This window comes from Argopecten irradians, chromosome 5 (assembly GCF_041381155.1).
Source record: "Argopecten irradians isolate NY chromosome 5, Ai_NY, whole genome shotgun sequence".
In the NCBI taxonomy this organism is placed as follows: domain Eukaryota; kingdom Metazoa; phylum Mollusca; class Bivalvia; order Pectinida; family Pectinidae; genus Argopecten; species Argopecten irradians.
In genome coordinates this window covers 47,715,266-47,735,861 of record NC_091138.1, presented here as the reverse complement: position 1 = coordinate 47,735,861, position 20,596 = coordinate 47,715,266, and the positions used below count along the sequence as shown (strand labels likewise).

At 36.3% G+C, this 20,596-nt stretch overlaps 1 protein-coding gene across 3 annotated transcripts in view; it reads right to left on the bottom strand.

Annotated features, from left to right (window-relative positions):
• Positions 1–2,086: 2,086 nt before the first annotated feature.
• Positions 2,087–20,596, bottom strand: part of LOC138324081 (indoleamine 2,3-dioxygenase 1-like) — a 48,854-nt gene continuing 30,344 nt past the window's right edge. For all 3 annotated transcript variants that reach the window (XM_069269119.1, XM_069269120.1, XM_069269121.1), the window contains exons 2-15: positions 17,648–17,742; positions 16,452–16,547; positions 14,541–14,657; positions 14,117–14,235; positions 13,696–13,710; positions 13,303–13,402; positions 12,548–12,671; positions 12,163–12,214; positions 6,830–6,902; positions 6,496–6,571; positions 5,957–6,055; positions 5,457–5,553; positions 4,146–4,225; positions 2,087–3,605 (exon numbers count right to left, since the gene is read on the bottom strand). In XM_069269119.1, the coding sequence (XP_069125220.1) occupies positions 3,550–3,605; positions 4,146–4,225; positions 5,457–5,553; positions 5,957–6,055; positions 6,496–6,571; positions 6,830–6,902; positions 12,163–12,214; positions 12,548–12,671; positions 13,303–13,402; positions 13,696–13,710; positions 14,117–14,235; positions 14,541–14,657; positions 16,452–16,547; positions 17,648–17,742 (1,199 nt within the window). In that variant the 3' untranslated portion in view covers positions 2,087–3,549. The remainder of the gene's footprint in view (positions 3,606–4,145; positions 4,226–5,456; positions 5,554–5,956; positions 6,056–6,495; positions 6,572–6,829; positions 6,903–12,162; positions 12,215–12,547; positions 12,672–13,302; positions 13,403–13,695; positions 13,711–14,116; positions 14,236–14,540; positions 14,658–16,451; positions 16,548–17,647; positions 17,743–20,596) is intronic.

Genomic DNA, 20,596 nt, shown 5'->3' with positions numbered 1-20,596 from the left:
ACTTTGTAATCAGTGTGTCAGAAGTTCACTTAAATGAGAAAATGAGAAAAATTAAAACAAAAAATTACCCTTATATTTAACATGATTACCTCAGTTCTGATCTTTTCAGTGATCAATTCTTATGACCATGTCAGTGTTGTGAGAAATATAGCAAATAATATGTTCTCTGAAAACATCTGGCTATATTCTATATAGCATCTACTGATTCTCTGTGTGGAAACGTTCTTTGTTTTGTGGTTTCTGTTTAACCTCCAAATGATATTTAAAAAAAGTGAATTTTGGTTTTATTAGCTGGTGATCTTATGCAATACTGCAGTGTCCGGCCTCTAGCGTCCGTCCGTAGTCCTGTCAACAATTGACTTCTTTACAACTGCTGGTCAAAATTTAACGAAATTTGACTGGTAGCATCCTTATAGGGCACTTATTGGACATTTTTCAAGTATGCTATATTTAATTGTAAGAGTTTTTTTATGATAATTATTTAATAAACCAGGCGAGCAATACAGGCCCTCTGGGCCACTCGTGAATTTCTTACCCTCCGTAAAATTTTATATTATCTGATGTGAAATTATATGGTCTTAACTGTATTATGAATTACTATGGTAATATATCTTCACCTTTAGGTCTAGAATTGTTTATATTTATTTATTTATAACAATGTAAATGGCTGTAACAGTCAACAATTAATAGCTTATGTTTAAAATTTTACAGGTACGCCGAGTGCTTTAGCCATTATGGATACAGGAGCATATGTACCACTCACGGAAACTCTATAGGTAAGCATACTAAAGGAGCCCCCTCCCAAAAACTCTAAAGGAAAGCATTCTTAAGGAACCCCTCACAAAATCTCTAAAGGTAATTTAACTAAAGGAGCCCCTCACAGAATCTCTAAAGGTAAGTATACTAAAGGAGCCCCTCACAGAATCTCTAAAGGTAAGTATACTAAAGGAGACCTTCAAAAAATCTCTAAATGTTAGCATACTAAAGGAGCCCCTTACAGATTTTCTAAAGGTAAGAATACTAAAGGAGCCCCACACAGAATCTCTATAGGTAAGTATACTAAAGGAGACCTTCAAAAAATCTCTAAAGGTAAGCATACTAAAGGAGCCCCTCACAGAATCTCTAAAGGTAAGCATACTAAAGGAGCACCTCACAGAATCTCTAAAGGTAAGCATACTAAAGGAGCCCCTCACAGAATCTCTAAAGGTAAGCATACTAAAGGAGCACCTCACAGAATCTCTAAAGGTAAGCATACTAAAGGAGCACCTCACGTCATTTCTAAAGGTAAGCATATTTCTAAAGGTAAGCATATACTAAAGAAGCCACTCACATAATCTCTAAAGGTAAGCATGCTTAAGGAGCCCTTCACAGCCGCCATCTTGAAAATACATTTTGAACTTCTTCTCAAGTTCTACCGATGCAATTTGGCAGAATCTTGAATGAAATGATCCTGACGTGGCCCCGACAAAGTGTTGTTATTTCGCGGGTTGATCCGAAATCCAAGATGGCCGCCATTTTGAAAACACATTTAGAACTTCTTCTCAAGTTCTACCGGTACGATTTGGCTGAAACTTGCATGAAATGATCCTGACATGGTCACGACAAAGTGTTGTTATTTTTCTGGTCGATACGAAATTCAAGATAGCCGCCATCTTGAAAACACATTTTGAACTTCTCAAGTTCTACCGGTGCAATTTGGCTGAAACTTGCATGAAATGATCCTAACATGTTCCCGACAAAATGTTGTTATTTTTTGGATCAATCCGAAATCCAAGATGGCCGCCATCTTGAAAACACATTTATGAACCTCTTCTTAAATTCTACCGAAATTCTACCAAATCCAAAATGTCTACCATGACACTATATCTAATTAATTTCCTATTTGTTAAGGCCATTGGGCCTCTTGTTTGAAATGGAATTTGTTGAAAGAAATTGAAAATGATCCTGACATGGTCCTGACAAAGTGACACCATATATAAATAATTTTACTATTGCCAAGATAGTCAGATGACCGTTAAGGCCCTTTGGGCCTCTTGTTGTGTTAAGAAGTGTTATAAATCATTCATAAAGTACACTAAAGTGGATAGTATATTCAATAAATCATTTATTTAATTATACCAATGATATCCATCTAAATAAGAGTAAATATGAAATACGTGTACAACAATGATTTTTTATTTTATTATATTTGTATGAAATAAACATTTATTCTGTGATTTAAAGGGACAATTCAGTCTAAGAGTACATTAAGATTTGATCATATATTGGAAACCCGTTCTTTTGGAAGTACTTGGTATAACTGTGATATGCCAGAAAAGCCTATTGTTGTCAAATGTTCAAACTTGCCCGCAGTCCCATCATTACACATCGTGATGCGACGTCTTGTATGCCGAACCCTGGCCCTTACTTGTTGAGTAATGCAACGTTTGTCGCTCTTACAGTTGTGTGTTTACCTTGTTCGGTAAATTGTCTTCCTAAAAACATTTCATCGACTCCTCAGTGGTTATATGTATTTTATTTGTTTAACTTACGTGATATTGACTCGGGTATTGGTACATCGTACATATTATACCTTCTTTATCGTATTGCTATACCATTATGAATTTCAGCGGTATCAATTAAAATACTTAACAATGACGTGGAATTGGTCAGTATTTTGTGTTCAAAGTTTTATACGGAATGTAGAAAAATGCATTTGTGCCATATTTTGCTTCATATCTATGTAACGGAGTTAGCGTGACTTAATTGTCTCTTTAAATCATTTATAAGTAACCTATGAAAAAGACCGATAAAATGCATGTAACCGTGTAAATAACATTATGCTTAACCAATTTGGTCCTTAGCAGTAATAGCTACCAACTGAAGCTCTGAACACGTCACAATTTTTCTAGAGCTACAATATGGCAGCAAAGATACTACCAACGGACAAAATGCAATATGAATATATATGTAATAGCGATTATTATAATATTAAAAAAAACAATAACAAACTTTAACAATATAAATAGAATAGAATATCTGTAAAATAATATGTGATGACCGGATCTTCAAATAAAGTTAAGAACAGCCTGATCACATCGTCGATATCAGGATGAATGATTCACTCTTAATATGCACAAGCTAATATATTTGTTGTTGAAACTAGTTACACACACCCTGACAGTCCTCGAATCCGAAACGAACGCGACCGGAATTAGCCAAGATGACTGGTTCCTCGATAAGCTGTTAATGATCAAAAACACTTAGTCTCAGTTCGAAAATGGGATTCAGGAAGTAACAGTTGCTCTGTTGCTGCACTGTCATGTTGTCTTAAGTTTTTGCTGTGTTGCTGCACTGTCATGTTGTCTTAAGTTTTTGCTGTGTTGCTGCACTGTCATGTTGTCTTAAGTTTTTGCTGTGTTGCTGCACTGTCATGTTGTCTTAAGTTTTTGCTGTGTTGCTGCACTGTCATGTTGTCTTAAGTTTTTGCTGTGTTGCTGCACTGTCATGTTGTCTTAAGTTTTTGCTGTGTTGCTGCACTGTCATGTTGTCTTAAGTTATTTCGGTAATTTACACTTTTGACATGTCTGTATCCTGTTTCACTTGATGAAGGAACTCCAGATAAGCTGCAAGAGAAAGAAGATCGATAAGGGACTAAATATGATTTAATATTTCAATTTTCTTATGACAAAATGTTTCGTGCCATGCTTGTTGCTTTACTTAAACGGTTATGCTTGTTTTGTGCAAATGCAAACTGCTGGTTGAAATAGCTGTACTAACATCCTCGATATTCTAGGGGTTACTATCACTCTCGTATATTTATCATTACTGGGATATGCCATAGCAAAATCAAAGGCTCTGTGTGTTCGGCAACAGATGACAATAAGTATGGTTCTTCGACATACATCAAAAGAATGAAATAACGGAACACTGTGATTGACTTGGGAGTTCCTACAAAACTGTAATTGATCATGCTTTTTTCCAACCTCTTCAGGTTTGGTATGGCATATTCAAGGGGTTGATATTACGACAATAATGGAAATGATCCCTGGAGTACCGGGATGCAGAAAAATATGTTATAAAATGAATAAAGTCGCGTTCCAGAATGTGTATTTAGTTAAATTCGAAATTCTATTTTTTTGCTCCGATGTGTTTGAATTACTTACGTGTACTGCCTGTCCCGCAATCTTTGATGCCCTCAACATGTTTGTTCCTGTCTTTTCTCGAAGCTGGTTTTCGTATATATCTGAACAAACAAAAAAGATGAAATATAATTCAGATACACTCTCCTTATTCTACTATAGTCTAATAAATATTAAAATCAGATGAAAGCTATCCGTAATTTATGTAATTTACGAACCAGCTAATTTGAATTAACTTAGTACCTTTCATTTTATTTATTTCGGCACTCATCATTATGGTATCAATTTTAACAAAAATCTATATACAATATACGAGTTGCAATGGTTATAACTTAACAGTCACACTGGTAACTTATCAGTTAAGCTCAAGTAGTGCTAGGTTTTTTTTCTCCAAAATTCAGCAAACGACTCTTTACTGATGGCTATTGCCCCTAGCTAACCTTAGTGCGAAGCATAACGGGAGTGGGACGACTGGTTCGCCCGTTGTCAGTATAATGTGACCAGGTGGGGTGTGTTGCTTGGAGTCGTCAGCGGCATGCTTCAGTGATATAGCACTATAAATAGGGCAACAGTTCCACTATGCAAGAAGACACTATAAAAATATACCGCAGAGACACAGTACGAATACACGCAACACACCACATATGTGAGAGGCCGTCCTTACATGGCCCAGACTGTTCATAGGATAGGATGATAAATAGATATACTTAACGTCCTCACTTACATGATATGACACAAGTGTGAATCATCACAAGAAAAGAAGAATGTCGACATACCTATATAGTCATACATATATATATAAACATATAATGGTCAGTAAAATATACATTGAACAATTTCGTCTTTAATAAATATTCATGTACATTGTTTTGGCAGTATGTTTCAGTGAGATGGCACTTTACACAAGAAAAGGAATACGTTATTACCAAGAGATCAACATTACTATATCTGAAAATGACCTATCCACCACAACCATGAGCGACACTAATAGGCGATAATGAATAATTTCATCTACTTGTATAAAGAAACTCTTGCCCTTTTTATAGTGCTATATCACTGAAGCATGCCGCCGAAGACACCAAGCAACACACGAAACCCGGTCACATTAAACTGACAACGGGCGAACAAGTCGTGTAACTCCCGGTATACTACGGCACGAATATACTACAGTCTCCCAAAACACGCACCAACACTCCATACACGCTATACACCGCATACGTGTGATTCCGTCCCTACATGTAATAGAACGTAAATATAATAAACAAAACCAAACCAAAGTTCCAGAAGTAAACTAAAACTTCTAAGATGTCAGACATAATTATGGATGATACGTACTCATTAACTTTCATCATATGATACCCCCTGAAGTCTCTTACAGCATTGATGCAGCTATTGTAGGCTTTGCGGACTTCGTTGTCTTTGGTTCGTTCAACTGAAAATTCCAAATTTTCGCAATTATCTCCCTTTGATTATAGTATAAGAGGTCGTAATTCTGGTAAAAACTTGTCCATATTTACTTGATATTCTTTCAGATATTTCGATACATGGATGATACAATAAACCAATACTTATTCAATTCTATTTAACTGATTCGATTGTAATCCTTGCGAATGTTCATTTTTTTCGTTCTGCCTATCAATATTATTTGCAGATTATTCATAATATATATCACTATAAATTTTACAAATATTCACTATGCAAACAAATATGACACTTTCTACTAGATATTGAATATATATTACTAATTTGTAATATACTTACAGTATATCATACAGATTTTTACTGTTACCTTTTGAAATATTTACTAATAATGGAGATACACAATATATGGTTACCGTAACGTTTGATGTTACTATGTCTAGAAATATAGGTGCAGAAATCTCTGTGTTCCCTCAGCATATAATCTCTCATTTCACTGAGGAATTCTTTTTGCTCTGAAAGATGAAGTTTGAAAATATGAAACAGACATCAAAGTGAATTACTATGTTGTGAATAATTTATTGTTTACGTGAATTTACACTTTATACATGCAGACATGATATTTTGGATTTCACTATGTCATAAGTCAGTACAAGTTCTGTGTTTCAGAATATGATATCTTACTTTCATTTTCATTAAGATTATTAATAGACCGGGATTTGCATATGGTTGTGTACGTTTTTTCTTTAAGAGTACCTGGTAGCGTGATTTCTTTTGTGAAATTTCTTTTTTTAATCATCTGATTCTATGATTTCAGTAAGCGCCGTACTGATACACATTTACTGAAATTTTCCTTGTGTAAGTTAATGGATTATACTTATGTCAGTACACACTTACCAACCACTACGGTTTTACGTTGTAATACCTGTCACACTTTTGATATATCGACACATACCTCCTTCATGTGTGATTCCTAGCGCTGCGTCGAGTATCTGCAAGGTGGTGCTCTGGGCGGCGCTTCCTCCTTTCATCTAAAACATAAAAAACAAGCTTTCTATTTACATATTTGGTTAATTGATAATATTTTCAGTCATTCTTACTTCGTTTTACCTGCCGACGTAAGTTCAACGGTTACAAAGAGGACAAATATTTTAGGCGCAAACATTCGAGTGTAGTGTTTTACTACAGTTTTGTTTAAAATAAGTTTTGACATTAGTCATTTTCATCTATAACATCAGCAATTATTAAAAATTGGAAGGAAATAGACGTTAACAACATAATGAACGAACCGATTTAGGCCTATCTTCATCAACGCCTTCATAGACTAGACCGTCAGGAAGAGGCGCCTTTCCATTGCCCCAACTAGAACAAATTAAAAGGGGTAAAATGATTCATTGCTAGATGCAATATTAAAGTTCCAAAGTCTTCTAGTGAGATAATGAGTCGTCTATCTACCTGAAAATATAAAAATTTTGGTACATATATTCGTTCCAGTATCATAAATTTTCAATGGGTTAAAATGAAAAGTTATCATTACACTGAGTAACTAGTAACGTCGACATGTATAACGCCGGTTATGATTGACATTACTAGTACCGTCGACATGTATAACGCCGGTTATGATTGACATAACTAGTACCGTCGACATGTATAACCCCGGTTATGATTGACATCACTAGTACCGTCGCCATGTATAACGCCGGTTATGATTGACATACTAGTACCGTCGCCATGTATAACGCCGGTTATGATTGACATCACTAGTACCGTCGCCATGTATAACGCCGGTTATGATTGACATCACTAGTACCGTCGCCATGTATAACGCCGGTTATGATTGACATCACTAGTACCGTCGCCATGTATAACGCCGGTTATGATTGACATCACTAGTACCGTCGCCATGTATAACGCCGGTTATAATTGACATCACTAGTACCGTCGCCATGTATAACGCCGGTTATAATTGACATCACTAGTACCGTCGCCATGTATAACGCCGGTTATAATTGACATCACTAGTACCGTCGCCATGTATAACGCCGATTATGATTGACATAACTAGTACCGTCGCCATGTATAACGCCGGTTATGATTGACATAACTAGTACCGTCGCCATGTATAACGCCGGTTATGATTGACATTACTAGTACCGTCGCCATGTATAACGCCGGTTATGATTGACATAACTAGTACCGTCGCCATGTATAACGCCGGTTATGATTGACATCAACTAGTACCGTCGCCATGTATAACGCCGGTTATGATTGACATACTAGTACCGTCGACATGTATAACGCCGGTTATGATTGACATCACTAGTACCGTCGACATGTATAACGCCGGTTATAATTGACATCACTAGTACCGTCGCCATGTATAACGCCGGTTATGATTGACATAACTAGTACCGTCGACATGTATAACGCCGGTTATGATTGACATCACTAGTACCGTCGACATGTATAACGCCGGTTATGATTGACATCACTAGTACCGTCGCCATGTATAACGCCGGTTATGATTGACATCACTAGTACCGTCGACATGTATAACGCCGGTTATAATTGACATCACTAGTACCGTCGCCATGTATAACGCCGGTTATAATTGACATACTAGTACCGTCGCATGTATAACGCCGGTTATGATTGACATAACTAGTACCGTCGCCATGTATAACGCCGGTTATGATTGACATCACTAGTACCGTCGCCATGTATAACGCCGGTTATGATTGACATCACTAGTACCGTCGCCATGTATAAGCCGGTTATGATTGACATCACTAGTACCGTCGCCATGTATAACGCCGGTTATGATTGACATAACTAGTACCGTCGACATGTATAACGCCGGTTATGATTGACATAACTAGTACCGTCGACATGTATAACGCCGGTTATGATTGACATAACTAGTACCGTCGCATGTATAACGCCGTTATGATGACATCACTAGTACGTGCCATGTATAACGCCGGTTATGATTGACATAACTAGTACCGTCGCCATGTATAACGCCGGTTATGATTGACATAACTAGTACCGTCGCCATGTATAACGCCGGTTATGATTGACATAACTAGTACCGTCGCCATGTATAACGCCGGTTATGATTGACATAACTAGTACCGTCGCCATGTATAAGCCGGTTAGATAAACTAGTACCGTCGCATGGTTATGATTGACATAACTAGTACCGTCGACATGTATAACGCCGGTTATGATTGACATCACTAGTACCGTCGCCATGTATAACGCCGGTTATGATTGACATAACTAGTACCGTCGCCATGTATAACGCCGGTTATGATTGACATAACTAGTACCGTCGCATGTATAACGCCGGTTATGATTGACATTACTAGTACCGTCGCCATGTATAACGCCGGTTATGATTGACATAACTAGTACCGTCGACATGTATAACGCCGGTTATGATTGACATCACTAGTACCGTCGACATGTATAACGCCGGTTATGATTGACATAACTAGTACCGTCGACATGTATAACGCCGGTTATGATTGACATCACTAGTACCGTCGACATGTATAACGCCGGTTATGATTGACATCACTAGTACCGTCGACATGTATAACGCCGGTTATGATTGACATAACTAGTACCGTCGCCATGTATAACGCCGGTTATGATTGACATCACTAGTACCGTCGACATGTATAACGCCGGTTATGATTGACATTACTAGTACCGTCGACATGTATAACGCCGGTTATGATTGACATCACTAGTACCGTCGCCATGTATAACGCCGGTTATGATTGACATTACTAGTACCGTCGACATGTATAACGCCGATTATAATTGACATCACTAGTACCGTCGCCATGTATAACGCCGGTTATGATTGACATCACTAGTACCGTCGCCATGTATAACGCCGGTTATGATTGACATCACTAGTACCGTCGCCATGTATAACGCCGGTTATGATTGACATTACTAGTACCGTCGCCATGTATAACGCCGGTTATGATTGACATCACTAGTACCGTCGCCATGTATAACGCCGGTTATGATTGACATTACTAGTACCGTCGACATGTATAACGCCGGTTATGATTGACATAACTAGTACCGTCGCCATGTATAACGCCGGTTATGATTGACATTACTAGTACCGTCGCATGTATAACCCGGTTATGATTGACATCACTAGTACCGTCGCCATGTATAACGCCGGTTATGATTGACATCACTAGTACCGTCGCCATGTATAACGCCGGTTATGATTGACATCACTAGTACCGTCGCCATGTATAACGCCGGTTATGATTGACATAACTAGTACCGTCGCCATGTATAACGCCGGTTATGATTGACATTAACTAGTACCGTCGCCATGTATAACGCCGGTTATGATTGACATCACTAGTACCGTCGCATGTTAACGCCGTTATGATGACATACTAGTACCGTCGCCATGTATAACGCCGGTTATGATTGACATCACTAGTACCGTCGCCATGTATAACGCCGGTTATGATTGACATAACTAGTACCGTCGCCATGTATAACGCCGGTTATGATTGACATCACTAGTACCGTCGCCATGTATAACGCCGGTTATGATTGACATACTAGTACCGTCGCCATGTATAACGCCGGTTATGATTGACATCACTAGTACCGTCGCCATGTATAACGCCGGTTATGATTGACATCACTAGTACCGTCGACATGTATAACGCCGGTTATGATTGACATAACTAGTACCGTCGCCATGTATAACGCCGGTTATGATTGACATCACTAGTACCGTCGACATGTATAACGCCGGTTATGATTGACATAACTAGTACCGTCGACATGTATAACGCCGGTTATGATTGACATTACTAGTACCGTCGACATGTATAACGCCGGTTATGATTGACATAACTAGTACCGTCGACATGTATAACGCCGGTTATATTGATTGACATTACTAGTACCGTCGCCATGTATAACGCCGGTTATGATTGACATTACTAGTACCGTCGCCATGTATAACGCCGGTTATGATTGACATAACTAGTACCGTCGACATGTATAACGCCGGTTATGATTGACATTACTAGTACCGTCGACATGTATAACGCCGGTTATGATTGACATTACTAGTACCGTCGACATGTATAACGCCGGTTATGATTGACATACTAGTACCGTCGCATGTATAACGCCGGTTATGATTGACATAACTAGTACCGTCGACATGTATAACGCCGGTTATGATTGACATCACTAGTACCGTCGACATGTATAACGCCGGTTATGATTGACATAACTAGTACCGTCGACATGTATAACCCCGGTTATGATTGACATCACTAGTACCGTCGACATGTATAACCCCGGTTATGATTGACATAACTAGTACCGTCGACATGTATAACGCCGGTTATGATTGACATTACCGTCGACATGTATAACGCGGTTATGATTGACATAGTAGTACCGTCGACATGTATAACGCCGGTTATGATTGACATAACTAGTACCGTCGCCATGTATAACGCCGGTTATGATTGACATTACTAGTACCGTCGCCATGTATAACGCCGGTTATGATTGACATTACTAGTACCGTCGCCATGTATAACGCCGGTTATGATTGACATAACTAGTACCGTCGCCATGTATAACGCCGGTTATGATTGACATCACTAGTACCGTCGCCATGTATAACGCCGGTTATGATTGACATTACTAGTACCGTCGCCATGTATAACGCCGGTTATGATTGACATTACTAGTACCGTCGCCATGTATAACGCCGGTTATGATTGACATAACTAGTACCGTCGACATGTATAACGCCGGTTATGATTGACATAACTAGTACCGTCGACATGTATAACGCCGGTTATGATTGACATTACTAGTACCGTCGCCATGTATAACGCCGGTTATGATTGACATTACTAGTACCGTCGACATGTATAACGCCGGTTATGATTGACATCACTAGTACCGTCGACATGTATAACCCCGGTTATGATTGACATAACTAGTACCGTCGACATGTATAACGCCGGTTATGATTGACATAACTAGTACCGTCGACATGTATAACGCCGGTTATGATTGACATAACTAGTACCGTCGCCATGTATAACGCCGGTTATGATTGACATCACTAGTACCGTCGACATGTATAACCCCGGTTATGATTGACATAACTAGTACCGTCGACATGTATAACCCCGGTTATGATTGACATAACTAGTACCGTCGACATGTATAACCCCGGTTATGATTGACATCACTAGTACCGTCGACATGTATAACCCCGGTTATGATTGACATAACTAGTACCGTCGACATGTATAACGCCGGTTATGATTGACATAACTAGTACCGTCGACATGTATAACGCCGGTTATGATTGACATAACTAGTACCGTCGACATGTATAACGCCGGTTATGATTGACATAACTATTACCGTCGACATGTATAACGCCGGTTATGATTGACATTAATAGTACCGTCGCCATGTACAACGTCACTTATGATTGCCTTAACAATGTCAAAATGTTTCACGGTAATGGTATACGTAATGTACAAGGAATTAAAGTATATATATCATCATTATAATACTGAAAACCTACCCTGTATAGAAAATCCTTAGTTCATCATAGAACTGTTCGGGATTTACTCCGTCTGAAATAATTACAATAATCAAATCAAATGTATATCATGACAAAAGCGCATTTAAGAGTGTACGTATAACAGCCAATGTCGATAGGAAAATTACATATTTTCAAATAGAAATTCTGGTCATATCGCTAATTTATGAAAAACATGTTTTGATTTAAAACTTTTATATATTTGTGAAAATATCTTCATTTAATATTTTTATGTACTCGAAAATGTATGTGAACTTAAAAATCAAGAAACCAGATAACAGCTTAAGTAAGGATATGTTTTAATTATTTTTTTTTCAATTTATAACTTCTGAATAAATAGTTAAACAATGTTGTAAGACGAATTTACTTTTTATTTGTTTGAACGTTTTAATCATCTCCTTGAGGACACCTGGTATGATGTTTAAGGCCTTGACCAGTCCAACATCATCCTCGCGACCCTCGGATGAACACCTCATGGCGTCAACTAATGCCTACAAGTAAAATAATGCATTGCAGTTCAAAGGTGATAAAGCTGCACATTGTCAATATAAAAAAAATACTAAAATGTCAGTATTTTTGCGAGAGTTTCAAGAAACCGATCGTGTAAGTCAATGGATCTGCCGTGTAGGTGTTGTTTGAATTTATTTCTTAAAACAACCACAAATAACTTAAAAACCTACATTTAATATGCAAAAGTTATACGATGCTTAGTTGAGAGCCATACTATCAATTGAGTATGACTTAATTTATCCCAGTCACTAGCCCACGTGACCATATGATGTAATTATTTTAAGAATGTCTTGCCAAAATCTAGTGCTAGACCCAGGCTTTTAAATCGTTCTCAGAAAAAATCATTAAAAAGGTTTGAACATTAAAATAGAACAAATCCTTATTCAGGTCATCGTGACTTTCATTTTTCAGCTCTTTTGAACTGAATTTAACAAATCCATGATTTGCGGAGGAAAACTGCAAAAATATAATTTCTACTTTCATTTACAATGAAAATTTGAATTGTTCCCCTTTTCACATTTGACATCTGAGATTACATGTACCACAAGCCCACATGTTCTTAGTTGTAAACTGTCCCTACTGATCAGACATTGTCTTGTTGCGATAGGTTACCTCTATAGCTGGGGCAAATCTCTGCTCTATGATGACGTGAGTAAGAATGAACCATTCCGCTCCATCACCACCTGGGGTCTGATACATAGCATTTAGGTTCCTGTAAAGATAATTAATAAGGAAAAAATACTTTACCTATCGATTTTGTTCTCAATTCAAATTATAGTGTAGTAAATTTAAATTTTGATCTAATATGTTGAAAAAAACCCAAAAAAACCCACAAAATCAATGTTTTTCATCGTTTACTAATTTTATAAGACCAAATGTTATATAAACATTCCTATTCAAAGCATCATTACTATGATACATTGCAAATACATATTAAAGTTTAATAGAAAACAATTTATTTTTGAGTAATTTCGGGAAAACACAATGCTGTGGTGGGATACTTACCTGAAGTCAAATGGTCTGCAACAAAAAATACCATAATTCAATGTGGAATATGAAATTGTCGATCAATTTCGAATTGATGAAATTCATCAATGTTATGTTGGTGACGTTACAAGTATCTTTTTACTCTCTTTTTATTTACACTAAATGGAATTAATTGCCGATCACTAAACTTGATACGGATCGCATGTATAATCTTATCATGTTTTCAGTTATATGATGGTTACTACATGTATATCATTACTACTTTGTTTTAAATTACTTTTGTATTATAAATTTCTTCAATTCTAAAAGTCTTAAATATTGCCAAAATCGTTTTACGCTACAATACAACCTTCGTGAGCGACCACCTCTTTATACAGTATGTCTGTACATACTCATTTAAATCATGAAACTTTCATTTTTATGATACGTAGATGCGTACTCATTTGGATCCTGAAGTTGCCAGTTTGCCAAAATCATACTCGAGTAGCTTAAAATTGGCTTCAGTCCGAGAGCATCTGATACTCGGGTCAGGGGCACCGCCAAACACCTCGGAATACTCTGTTATTTGAAATAAATCAGTATTTAAAGGCGTAAGATAAGACATTGCCAATCCAATTTGACTTTGAGCAATGCTTCTGCTGTTTGTTGTTATTCTTTTAAGAAGTGTTATTGTAGAATCAATTCAAATAATTCGGATATACTGCATTATTTGGGTTATCTGAAGTATATTGTAACGCACATTCTTACATTCTCAGTTTGATGATTATGTATACATATATTAAGTAGTTCAAATTATGATCAAGTTCAGCTGATAATTAGTTTAACGTAAGCATTTGTTGTAATAATTAATGCATATTACAAACCTGTGGTACTTTTTCTTCTCCGTCCATCCAAATATAGCCAGAGGTCAGAAATGTCAATATCTTGTGTAGACATAGTTGTCCCAATTTATCCTCTGGGATATCATGGTCGCCATTTAACTGAAATAATATACAAAATGCAATGACACCCCATGTCATGATGAAATTATATACAGATTAGAAGTTCGGAGTATAATATACCGTGGAAAACGAAACGGAATGGACAAAACGAAACGAAATTAAAAGATGTGAAAAGAGATCAAAAGAAACCAAATCAAATATTCAAATTTTCAAACAATCGCCCTCCTCTAGAGGGAGAAAATACCTAGCTTAAACGGTACAGACAGTAGAAAGACATTTGTACTTTATAAATATATCATAAACAAATTTTAGTCAAATCAGGTGTTTAAAAGGGCAATTTAGACTTAGTCCTAGTTTACTTTTTCACCAGATTTAAAGAAAAATTATAATAATTACCAATACGTTTGCAAGGCTGCAATTGCTTTTTAATTAACTACTTTGAGAGAAAGTCTGTTATTGAAAGAAACTAGAACTATAATGTTTTATTAAATTAAACATTCTTCAATAACATTATTGATGGTTAATAGACTCACACATTCAGCTGACTTGCGTTTGAGGAATGTAATAAATTGAAACTGTTAAATGAGTAACGACTAAACCACAAAATGTTACAAATCTCTAATGCAACTCGTTCTATATTTGTAGAAGTAGAACACATATTACATTTATTATATAGATTTCATCATTGGAGACAAATGATTGAAATAAAATGATAGTGACACATTATTTTAAAAAAAAAATGTGCTTAACGCGTCTAATGGTTCTTCAAGCGTCAATATTTCCATGAATAGTAAACCCTCAATAATCCCGATACCTTCAATCCCAGCTTAAACCGTCCGATTTCAGAATTGTATGTAAAGCTCAATGATTTGTTTTAGGCAATCATATATCCTATACGAGTTACTTCCCTTGTATTTATATTCAATGATACTTTTTCATTATATATTTTTGTATGTAATTTTACTTCCTTTGTAATAATAGATCCTTTGTGTATTTTGTGTGTCTTTTCATATAATTACTTAAAAACATGAAATTAGCATTTATCTTTTAAAAGATGAAACCGAAGATCACTGTTGTGTTTGTGTACAATGTAGCGACTCTTGACATGTCGTACAGGCGAGTTTAGATGCAATAATGTAGCTAACAAGACTTTTAGACAGAATATAGGGTTGTTTTTGAGCTACAATTGGGCCTATTACTGCTAATGAAGCAAAGTAATGAATTTGGAAACAATTATCAAACGTTGTTTTTTTTTTCATTTTATCGTACTTATTTGATATCTACTAGGCAATAGATCTGAGCCGCTTGAAATATCAAATTTTTCATTGAGTCATTTTTTTATTTAAAACATATGCAGGTCTTTCTGAAGGGAATTTATACGGCAAGTCCATAAATTGTAAATTTGACGTCTTGTGAGCGGTACGTATACGCATAAACTAATTTGAAACTTACAAAAAATATAGAAAACTGTGCCCGAGTGATTTCGGAGCAGTGCTCCATTACGCTATATAGGGACCATTTCGTACCCGGCCGAATGGTATAGTAGGCCGGGTAAGTAAATCCATTCTAAGGAGAGTTATGTTTCAAATTGACCCAAAACCATGAATAGAAATGGTAGTAAATATTTCAATTAAATAGAGTAATGGCTGTTTTCATAATGTTTCTTTATACTGAAAATTCCCGCGAAACTCAAGTTGTTATGGAAGTTTTGGAAATGCCATCAAGGGTCGGTTAATATTGCGCAAGAGTATGGTTCGTAAATCATTGGGAGCCCTCATATGATGATAACTATGGCTGTATTGCATTTAGCATCTGTATTAATTGGAGTCTTACCTCCACAATCTTCTGTCGAATTAACCTGTTTTCTACATTCTTTGTAAGTTGTTCAGCAATTTCCTCAAATGGACTCCAGCATCTATCTAGCTTCACCTGCAGGTAACAAAAGGATGCAGATATAGTGTATTATATGGTACACCGGCCAAATATATGAAGGTAAAAAAAGCCTAGTATAATGCAGTATATGGTAAACCGGTCAAATATATGTACATATGTAGGTCAAAAAAGTCTAGTTTAGTGTATTATAAGGTTCACCGGCCAATTATATGTAGGTCAATTTGAGATGAAAAATATGTGACTTGACATTTACCTGGAACATAATCTGAAAATGAGGTCAATGTCATATGAAGAAAATTTCAGAATGTTTTAGAACAATTCAGGTTAAATATTTTACCCAAATTTCGGTCAATTGTAGGTGGGTTTTACCTGAAATTTTAATAAACAATCTTCATATGGAATTTCGATCGATTTCAGGTCACATACAGGCCTTGAATTCATGTTTTCTCTTTCAGATAAATTCGACCTATATTTGCATGAAATCTATGGCCTCGTATAAATGCAAAATATATATCATATTTACCTGTTTTAGCTTCGTATGAATGCTAAATCTATATCATACTTGCCTGTTCTTTTAATGTTGTTATAACTTAAAACTAAACATCCTTTCTGTGATAAAACCAAAGTTGTATTAGCAGGTTTAAGTGATACGATCTTCACAACATCATTTTTCTTGAAAAGAGACTTGTAGGATAAATTGATAAATCCTTATGATGCTGTTACCTGATATATGATACATTATCTATTACGTATTCATTTTATAACGATGTTTAAGGGAATGGAATATTGATATAGCAAGAAAACAATTGGTTGTTTATTACTCAGAGTGAATGCATTTATAATAAATTATATATCTCTTAATGTATGTATAACAACCTAAATAAATCTTTATGTGGTTGTTTTATTCGACGACTGGAAATAAAATCTTCATTTACTGTATAGCGTTTTGTATTCGCGAGGTAAATATTTCGCAGTTTTCTATACAGAGCATATTCGCGAAGGTTTACTTTTGCGATTCATTAATTCATGTTATTCTTTGAACTATTGCTCATAGGTTAACATAACGAAAAATAAAACATCCGCAAAATGTTAGCACTACACAGTACGTGAGTGAATAAGGTATAGAGCTGACATACATCGGAACAAGCTATAAGGAATCCATTTCTTCTTGACACCAGGAATCGTTCCTCTATCTGCTCAAGTGAAAGGGTTCCAGAGTCCATTTTCACACCTGTGAAAAATATTGAAAACTTTTTGAGTAAATCAAATCTGTATTCAAATAGTTGTATGTATTCATATATCAGTTGTTTATGTATCAGATTATTGTCGCCTATATTATGTATTACAACAATAACTTTAATCCAACCGAGATTCCACTATTGCACAGTTGTAGACATACATATCAGTTCTTGTGTATACGCATATTGCAGTGTAATGTTTAGATAAAAAGTATTTAGAATGCATTTGCCTATTTTACCTTACATGACCATGGCTGTTAATATGATGTCAAAATAATCAAACAAACAAACAAATTTTACTTTTAAAGTTAAGGAATGGTTTTAAAAATGCACAATTGCTGGTGTTAGTTTGGCCATTAGTGACCCTAGTTGTCGATTGGCTATTAATCAACAAATAAACAAAAGCAAACAATGGGGAAGGTACGGCTCCTGCTAATGCAGATCCACAGTACTGATCCTTGTGACATTCCTTTGAAGTCATTCACTACTTAATGTATTATAACAAGTATGGACTTTCCTCCTGTGTATTATGTCTGAATGTATATGAAGGAGATATGCAAGACAGTTGGTCGGCTAATTGAATACCGATTTTTACGGAGTTACGATATATTCGCGATTTCGTGGGACATTGTTGTGGCCGTAATAGTTTGGTTCGGGAAATAGAAAGTTCTTTGGCAGTTGGTATTAAATGATAGCTGAACTGCAAAACAAAATTGTTTTCAATCAAAATCGCGATTCAGTTAATATATAATGTATTATTGATTACAGTGTGTTCGTAATGTCACATTTGAGGAGATCCTCAAACATGTTTCATGTCGGAGTAAAATAGCTTTATCATTTATATATTAGACAGTTACTTTATAAGAAACGGAAAGTAAACGAGTGTTTAATTCATTGACTCATTTGGTACTTGATCTTGATTACAATTTATACATATTAGGTTGGGCGTGTTACTTTGTGTCTTCGGCGGCATGCTTCAGTGATATAGCACTATAAAAAGGGCCACAGTTCCAATATACAAGGAGACACAACATGAATATACCGCAGTCTCCCAAAACACGCACCTCGCACAACATTCACGCAACACACAGCATACATGGGAGGCCGTGGGCTAGGAGGGTCCCACATGCACCCCCCCCCCCCAAACCTCCGAACCAATATTTTTCTGAACCCTTATGACCCACTGATCACAAATCCAAATGTTAACATTGCATAAGTTGGGATAAACTTCCGGTTATGACGTCATCAAGATGGCCGCCATCTCGAATTTCACTAAAAATTGAAAAATAGTCATAACATTAACATTTTTCAACCGAAGTAGACAAATGAGGTATCAAAATGACCACATTAGAACAACAAATACATATCAGGACTAAAAAATACAATATATGTAGTGATTTCTACGCAGGAAATGAAAAAAAAAAGGATTTAAAGCTCAAAAATGGTGATTTTTCAGCAAATTTTTCATATTTTGTTTGACGCAGCAAAAATGTTTCCCAACAACAATCTATTATTTCTAATAAGTTTTTTTGACCACTTATCAATCAGTTTAAACAACAACAACAACAAAAAACCAATGTTTACATTGTATAGGTTCCGGTTATGACGTCATCAAGATGGCCACCATCTCGAATTTCACTAAAAAATGAAGAATAGTCCTAACACTGATATTTTTCAACTAAAGTAGACAAATGTGGTATCAAAATGACCACAATAGAACGACAAATACATATCAGGACCAAATATTCCAATATGTGTAGTGATTTGTGCGGAAGAAATAAATAAAATAATCTTTTAAGCTCAAAAATGGTGATTTTTCAGCAAATTTTTCATACTTGGCTTGACGCAGCAGAAATGTTTCCCAACAACAAATTATTACTCGTAATCAGTTATTTAAACTCCTATCAATCAGTGAATTCAAAAACAACATCAAAAATATATAGAAATGCAAAAAAAAGAATTATTGTTATACCCTCAATTTTGTAGATTAGCATCGTCTCAAAAATAACACAACACCTACTGATAGCGTAACAAATGTAACCTAAGCTAAGCCTGTGTTTCCGTTAATATCATTAACAGTTCCCAAAGTGTTTGTGTCTTTGAAAATGAGCACATTCATTGTTTATTTCCTGTGCATAGCATAAGCAAAATGTCAGATGGTTACTACAATGTCACTAAATAATATGTCTTTCACTGGTTCTTAATGATAACCATTATCATTGTGCGTGCTTTCTCGCCTCACTGACCTATCCACTGAAGAGACTCGGCATATCTGGTAGCTGGTACATGCAGTCCGAATCAGAGTACTCGAGATATCAGTATCCAATTCGTCGAAAGCCAGATCGACGTTTTCGATACCGATGAGCTTATGTGACACTGCATTACCAGTGTTGTTCTAGCCTTTTATGACCCATCCATGACCAGAGTTCATATCAGAAACAACAGGTTCAGAGATGTGGGATCTCTTTCAGATTCTAACATATCGTATGTATATGCTGTTTCAGACTTCTCCGGCATAATGGAAATTACACCAGATGCACATTCTTCCAATGGTGGAATTGGTTCTCCTTAGCACATAACTCCATAATTTGTATGAAGTACTATTCATCAATCTTGTGGACACTCGTGCAACCATAAATGGCACAGGTGATATCATTGAGGTCATTAATGAGGGCATAAATGTTAAATGTTTTTCATTGGTCTGACTTTCCCCACTCCGTGTAAGGTGCTGATTGTGTCACATCTGGTATATGCGCAAAGAGACCATTGAAGACTCTCCAGTAAAAAAGTTCTCTAAAGTGCTTTCCAGACTTGGCAAAGAGTGAAACTTCACTGCAGACCTCATTT